The sequence below is a fragment of the Panthera onca genome, chromosome B1, assembly GCF_046562875.1.
Source record: "Panthera onca isolate mPanOnc1 chromosome B1, mPanOnc1 haplotype 2, whole genome shotgun sequence".
In the NCBI taxonomy this organism is placed as follows: domain Eukaryota; kingdom Metazoa; phylum Chordata; class Mammalia; order Carnivora; family Felidae; genus Panthera; species Panthera onca.
This window is the reverse complement of record NC_138342.1, coordinates 175547178-175555254: the sequence shown is the minus strand read 5'-3', so window position 1 is coordinate 175555254 and position 8077 is coordinate 175547178. Positions and strand designations below refer to the sequence as shown.

Here is an 8077-nt window from a genome sequence, read left to right as displayed (position 1 = left end):
CCGCGGCCACCCAGCGATTTCCAGGCACGCAACTCCGCCTCCAGGGCTCTCTGCCTCGCGCTCTCGCCCAGCCGCTCGCTCGCAGCCTCAGCAGCCGCCGCAGCATCACTTCACACAAAGGACTGTTACCCGCTGAGCAGCTCCTCCACCTCCACGTCCTCCTCCTGTGACAGCAGCCCCGACAGCAGGGCTCGGGCGCGGCGGCGGCGCCGGGAGGACCTGTCACTCCCAGCAACCGAGGCGGTGGCAGCGGCTTTTTTATCTTTCCTTTTCTATTTTGCTTTTTTTTTTTTTTTTTTTTTTTGCCCTTATACCTCTTCGCCTTTCTGTGGTTCCACCCACCTCTCCCTCCCTCCTCCTCTTCCTCCTCCTCCCATAAACAACTCTCCTACACCCCCCCCCCCCAATAAATAAATAAAAGGAGGAGGGTGGGGGGGAGGAGGAGTGGTGTGTGGGGGGGGAGGAGGAGTGGTGTGGGGGGGGGGGCAGGAGGAGAGGAAAAGGGAGGCAGCGCGAGAGAGCGAGGCAGAGTCCGAACCGACAGCCAGGAGCCCGCACGCACCTCACACCATGAGATGGCGACGCTCCCCGCGCCGCTCCGGGAGTGCCGGCCCCCGGGCCCCGCGCCCCGGCTCTGCCGCCCGCTCGCCGCCGCCGCTGCTGCCGCTGCTGCTGCTGTGGACCGCGGCCCTGGGGCCGGGGGCGGCCGCCGGCGACGAGGCGGCTCCCGCGGGGGCCTCGGTGTGCTACTCGTCCCCGCCCAGCGTGGGCTCGGTGCAGGAGCTGGCTCAGCGCGCCGCGGTGGTGATCGAGGGAAAGGTGCACCCGCCGCGGCGGCAGCAGGGGGCACTCGACAGGAAGGCGGCGGCGGGCGAGGCAGGGGCGTGGGGAGGCGAGCGCGAGCCGCCAGCCGCCGGCCCGGGAGCGCTGGGGCCGCCCGCCCCGGACCCGCTGCCCACCGCCAACGGGACCGTGCCCTCCTGGCCCGGCGCCCCGGCGCCCGGCGCGGGCGAGCCCGGAGACGAGGAGGCGCCCTATCTGGTGAAGGTGCACCAGGTGTGGGCGGTGAAAGCCGGGGGCTTGAAGAAGGACTCGTTGCTCACCGTGCGCCTGGGGGCCTGGGGCCACCCCGCTTTCCCCTCCTGCGGGAGGCTCAAGGAGGACAGCAGGTACATCTTCTTCATGGAGCCCGATGCCAACAGCAGCAGCCGCGCGCCGGCCGCCTTCCGAGCCTCTTTCCCCCCTCTCGAGACGGGCCGGAACCTCAAGAAGGAGGTCAGCCGGGTGCTGTGCAAGCGGTGCGGTAAGTTCCTCGCCCCTCGGGGCGCGCTCCGGCCGGGCGGGGAGGTCGCGGGCCCGACGGCTGCCCAGCACACGCGGGCTCGGGAGTTGAGTTTCGGGATTGCGGACTCCTAAGTGATTCTCAGAGAAGGTTTCGCGGATTGGATTCCACAGGCAGCGCCTTCTCCAGTTACCTGGATTCTAGGCTTTGCCATTGGTGAGAGTCCAAGTTTGGTCCTCGGTGGGGGCCGCCTGAAACTTTTTAATCCCTTGGGGTTTCGTTCCCGAGTAGCGTGGAAATGGGCCGGCTGCTTTCTTGCGAGTGCGTCGTTGAACTTGGTTAGGAGGTGCTGGTGAGGTATGGGCCGCCGTGTGGGGGCTTTTCCTTTGAAGGAGGAAGGGTGAGTCCGACAGGATTTTCACGCCTTTCCTTCATTTGGAGTCTTGAGTGGTCAGGGGTTTGTGTCTGTGGGAGCCCTCGAAAGGAAAGGACACAGCGCCGACATGTCTCTAGAAATGGGGCAGAGTTTTTGGCCAACTCCATGTCCAATAGATAGGTGCAGTCTGTACCTCGCGAATAGGTGTTTGTGAGAAATATAAAGTTGTGTGTGTGTGTGTGTGTGGGGGTATTTTTGGTGACGTCCTCTCAAGAATTTTCGTTTTTACAATATTTTGGTTTGCAGTGTGTTTTGGCACCTCAGTGAATCAGAACAGATGAGCGTAGTTAAGGAGCTTCACGTGTAGGCCCTGAAGAAGAATTTGGGAAGCCAAGTTTAGCAATCGATTTCCCAGACCTTTTCCCCCATTTTCCCGTTGGAAAGTATTGTTTTCCGGTCTCCTTCATATGATCAGGTCTGAGAAATTAGCCGATAATCTGATTACATTTCTGAGGTAGTATTGCATTTATGCCATTCACAAAATAATTTCTAGGTTGGAAATATCTGTATAACTTTCTGATTACCATACAATCACTAAAGCGTAGCAGGGTATCTTCTCAAACCATAAATTAACATGATTACACATCGCAGATTCTAACATGCACAGTAGCTTTTTCCCTGTGTCTTTATGTATCTGCCTAATAGATGGTTGGGTTAATTGAATTTTTACAAAAGTCAGCACCATGCCGGGCTCAGTCTGCCTGCGATGCAAACTGAATCAGTTCTCTTAAATTTGTATCTGATGATAGCCAATTACTTAAATTTCTGGTTGGCATTTGTGGTGCTTATATCTTGCAGTTAATTAATACCTAACAATTTGGTTTTAATGACAGGAAAGAGCCTTGCTCATCCACCATTTCCCTATTTTAACAATGCACTTTGTGCGCCAGACCTGCTAAGATTGCACCACTCTGTGGACAGAAGCTGTTCTCAGACAGTGGTGCTGAAGAAAGCTGAGTGACGTTGGGATTCCCCGGGTCTGGCTGATAGATGTCACTGTAAAACATGGGAAACGCTCTGCTGGGAGCTGTCTTATTACGGAACACAAAAGCTCAACACCATTGTACTGCAGTATATGTTACTCTGCTCTAGAATCTGAAACAAAACCTTTTAAGCCACACCATTGTCCAATTTTCACGTGCTTTATTCTATGTAATTCAGAAAGGATTTTGCATTTACCCCAAATCACGAGTTGTGAATCATTTACTATACATGGTGGAAATTGATATAAAAGGGATCGTAGTTGGCAGTGATGCCTAGGATTGGGGGTGTGTTACTGGATTAGCAATGGTGTTTTGTGTTTTGACTAGAAATAAACGTCAGACTTCAGGGATAAAGTTCTTTCAAGCATCCCGAGGATGTTTAGAAATGGAATATTCACGTTGTCTGGAGAAATACTGTTCTGTTTTTGTGCTTCTAAGGGGGAAGACCTTCAGGAAGGTAGTTTTCCTCTTTTGTTTGTCAAAGGAATTACATAGGAAATTGTGTCATGCGAAGCAAAGCAGGTTTTTAAAATGAACTGGAAATCTCCCTGTGTATAATTGAGTAGATTAAGAAATCATGAAGTTACAGCTCCAGGTTTGTGTAATTATTGTGTGTGGTGATTTTAGTGTCAGGTACTTCGAGGTTGTGGCTGTTGCATGAAACCTTAACTAACAGGTTTAGCTAAAGCCTGACGGGAATTATGCTAAAAGTTTCTCTTGCGTTTTTATCAACGTGGTAGTTATTGTACTATTGTGAGATAAAAGTGAATACTATGAGCTATTTTATTTTAGAGAATGTAAACTGGGGAAATCCATACTGGAATATTGGGTTTAAAAGTGTGTGAGTGTGTGAAAACTTGGGAGTTCACCCCGTTGGGTGGTTTCTGTTAACAGTGTCATTCAGAACTTACCAGGCAAAGGAACACCAACTGGAAAAAAAAAAAAAAAGACACATACAGAGACAAGAGGGGCTGATTTGTCCTGGTTGAGCTGGTTCTGTGTGCTTCTGGTGAGAAGATTTCAGGGAGAGTGATGGAGCAGGGGGTTCTTATCTAACCACATGAAGCTGCCCTGGGGGCGTGACGGTTGTGTTGCTGACTGAGCCATGATGCCAGGCTGGAGAGGGAATATAGCAAAGTCATTTTGTGATATCATATCCCGGGGAACAGTTTCCAGCTCTCATGTGCTCAGCTGCAGTGTTGTTTCCTACAAGTTGCTTACTAGTGTAGAAACCACACATGCAACAGATTAGCTTTAGGGTTGAGCTGATAGAAGTCTCCCCTGAATTTTTTTTTTTTTTTTTTTTTTTTTAACCCATCTGAGATAAACTCCTGAGCAGTGTCTGTCTAACAAGTTCTTTTCTTGAAAGAGGGGTCTTTTGAAACAACTGCTTAGTGTATTTTAGAAGACAACACGGAATCTCATAGCTTGTTTGCTTTGCATTTGAAGTTTGTATAAATTACATACACTTCTTGTAGTTGCTTAAACACTGCCCACTCTTTGCTTTTTCTCTTGCTCACCGAATAAGCTAAGAAATATTATTAGGTTTTATATTAATTGGAATGCAAAATAATTTGCTGTTCATTTAAATTTCTGTTATTCAAACAAATCATCGTGTGACGCACTACGATTTTAATTTTCAAGGCATTGCAGTGATTCTAGGCAGAAAATGATGTCCAAAATACTGATGTTGAATAACATCTATGGATGTTATTGGGGCATGCAAGATTTGTGCATCATCATCTTATAATCCAATGTAGATATTCGGTTTATGCTGTAACTGGAATATATTGATAACATAAGCAGGTTTATCAAATATTTATGATAAATGGCATTTGCTTTTTCTAATATCCTCAATAACTATTTAATAAAGTGAGCTGACCTTATGGTGTTACGAAAATGATAAACGCTGCAGGGATTCTCCAGCCACCACTGAAGAAGATAATTCTTAATAAAAGCTATATTAAGTAAGTAACAGTAGTAACAGATACAGCTTGACTGCTTGTATTTCATAAATATACATGTAAATTTAATTTACCGAGTGTTTTTGACTGCTCTCTGTCAGCTATATAAATCTTACTGTTAAAAATCTATACCTAAAACACTTTTCTGTTGAGTAGACAAACTGTATATATATTTATATTTATGATAAAAAAAAATGAGCCCAAGATTGGTCATTTGGAAAAACAGTTCCTTGGAATAAAAATGTCTTAAAAGGAGAATGTAAACATCTGAAGTAGGATATTTTGCAAGCACTAGGGGGTAGTTCCCCTTCATTGTAGGAGATCTGTAAGTCCTTGGGGTCTAGGGAAAGTTGTACCATAGGTCTTGATGTATTAGGTAAGACTGGGAAGCTTACACAGCACTGAGGGGGCTGCACACTGCACCGTCCTTCCACTGGCCTGTATATTTCTAGCAAATGAGAGCAAAAGACGTGATTGGGCAGGTTAGTGCCCTTGTCAGATGTAATCTATTCATTGTTCCGGGAATCTTCTTTGCTTCAGGGCCTGTTTTCTTCTTGTTATCTTTTTCTTAATTATAAACATAACCTCTTTTAATATGTATTTTTAAATTTCAGTGACAATTTATGAATTAGCCAGATGTCCAAAGACCTTTCAACTCTCATCTGCCCTTAGTACTTGGTAATACTTAGGTTTTTGGTTTGGTTGTCTTTGATATGCTTAAATGTTTTGAAAAGCATATCTGTACAGATAGGTCTTAGTGAATATTTTGATTAGCCTTATATAAATGAATGATAATGAAAACAAAAAGTATATGATGAAAAATGGTGGTAGGATTCATTAACCATTACATTCATTGAAAGTAAAGAATGAAAAGTATATAATGAAAACAGAAGGTAAAAAATTAGGGTTCCTATGACTCATGTAGTTTGTTGCCAAAAGCAATAGCGTAACATGCCTTAGTCAAAGTTTTCATGAGAAAGTGAGGACTCATTTTGAATGTTCATATTCTTAAATAACAGACATGACCTTTGTGGACAGCTTCCCATCCATATAGGAATGCTCTGAACGTGTGCATGCACATGTTACTCTGTGCTCTTATGTTATCATAAAACTTAAGTTAAAATTAAAGTAACATTATGAGCGATCATATGACCTAGCCACTCCCCCAAATATCAGTCACTTTGTACCACGGAACAACTGATGAGTGATACATTCTGCTGTACTTTTAAATCTGAGGTTGAGTTATTTGAGAATTTACAGAATACAGACTTCAGTCTCTTACTCATTTGAGGTAAGTGCTAGTTGAGAGGTTGTGTTTTCATATTGTTTAGTGCCATGGTGTGCTTGAAGCAAGCCTCTTTCTGAAGGCTTGCCTCCTGGCTCTCTGTCCCCAAATGATCCTTACAGGTTAAAGTAGATAAAATAAAAGAAATTTTGGTGAAGTTGAAGGCTTAAAATGGGTTGACTCATCTCTGTTTGGCATAGATCCAATGTTTAGGGGAAAAAAAATTCCCCCACCTTAGATTTGCCATCAAGGAATCCTACAGAGAGATACATAGATGGTAATTTACACTATTTTTTGGTCTTTAAGAGAACCAGGATATTTTTCCTTATCGAAAGCAGTTTCCTTGCAAACTATGTCCTAACCTGAGTTCTCCCCATTAGGACCTAGTAAAATTTTTAATCTTGCTTTTCATAATAACCAAACAACCAAATAGAAATTTAGTTTACCCACAGCTTGGGTGATACATGGGAGACTGTCCTACTAGGTCTTACCTCAGACTCCATATGTATATTCCCTTCATCTCTTTGCTGTATGAGCAAACTGCAAAGGAAACCTTTAGGTAAACAATGAGGCTTATGAGTGGATCCTAGTCTGTGAGAAGCTGAAGTATAGGACTGCTGTTCATCATTACAATGATTAGCCTTCTCTTGACACCTCAGACTTCTGCTGTCCAGGTCCAAATATGTCAGAAAATAGAGATCTTAGATCACAATACTGTGAATGTAGATGGTCCTTCCGAGTCTGATAGGCTCATTGTCTATCTCATGAGGGCACAGATGGTAAGCTGCCTTGTATCTCAATTTCAGAAGTTTTTCTCCCAAAGCCCAAGGCTCTGGCTTTGGATATCTGCCCCACTGTGCTGGAAGAAAACAGCTCAGAGTGGTGCATGATTCCGGAGCTGGTAGCCAGATTTAGGAGGTAATGCTGGGCCAAGACAACCTGGAGGAGGGAATTGTTTCTTTTCTCTTTGCTCTGCCAAAATATGTGAGCTGAGCTGAGCCCAGCACAAGGGGACATTCTTGACAAGGGCACTCGAGTCTTGGTAGTGGGCACATCTGGGAGCTCAGGACATGGAGGGGGCGTGATAAGAGACGTGAGGCATTGTATGCTTTGCTAAATTTGGAAAGCTCACAGCAGTAATACTATCATCCCAAGTGTTTGTCTCTAGCCTGGGAATTGCCATTGAGGCAAAGAAAGCTAAAGAATTGAGGGGCTGACTAAAACCATGTGGTCATAACTGCCACTCAGTTGAGTTTGTATCTTTTTCCCCTCTTTGATAGACACATACTGCTTCGTGGTTCTGTGTAGATTAAATACCTGTTAAATAATTAAATGAATACATGACGGAAGCACCCCAGCTTGTTGGATAGTAGCAATCATTGTTCAAGGTTAAATTTTGAGAGAAGCGTTTTTGTTTTGCTTTTGCTTTTGCTTTTTGTTTTTTCCTTTTCCTTCAGGTCTCTTATTTGGTGAGCTTCATATTCAGAGGAAGTAGCAATTAGAGCTATATCCTACCAGGACACCATTGCTTCCTCTCACCACCCAGGGCCCACCTCTGCATCAACTTTTGGGCTTCAGAAAAAGGCTGTTTAATCTCGTAAACTTTTCCCTCTCAATTATTTCTTGATAATATTTATTCTGTGTAGCCTATAGCTCCAGCTGGGTAAAAATGCCCTGCATTGTAAAGACTTATAAGCACAGAAGAGATTTTTGAATAGTTAGTGTTTTGCGCCAACCCACTCCCACATCATTCCAACTCATTTTGGGTACTAAATCTCAGTACTCAGAAATTGTATGTTCTTCCTTGATCTCCCCCAACAGGTGTTTAACTATCTGAGCAATAGAAGTTCAATTCTTGTAACTGAAGATGGAAAGGTGCTGCTTATATCCCTAAGAAGCAATAAAAAAGAGATGACTTTCTTTTCACTGCCCCCCCCCCCCCCCCTTGTTTTTGACATCTCATCAGCTCTTGGACAGACTGCAGGTGGGAGGGCACATAACCACTTGGGCTTAGATGAATAATGAGATCCTTTTCCGTCACTGTCTCTGTTGGCCCTGGAGACACCATGGGCCATGATGTGTTATCAGTGAAGCCGCAGATGCAGTGGCAGCATTTTCCTCCGCTGC

The 8077-nt window shown here is 45.2% G+C and overlaps 1 protein-coding gene across 5 annotated transcripts in view; it reads left to right on the top strand.

The window, feature by feature from the left end:
- The first annotated feature begins 487 nt into the window (after positions 1 to 487).
- NRG1 (neuregulin 1) overlaps positions 488 to 8077 on the top strand; it is a 1117663-nt gene continuing 1110073 nt past the window's right edge. For all 5 annotated transcript variants that reach the window (XM_060653178.3, XM_060653177.3, XM_060653179.3 and 2 more), the window contains exon 1: positions 488 to 1303. In XM_060653178.3, the coding sequence (XP_060509161.3) occupies positions 571 to 1303 (733 nt within the window). In that variant the 5' untranslated portion in view covers positions 488 to 570. The remainder of the gene's footprint in view (positions 1304 to 8077) is intronic.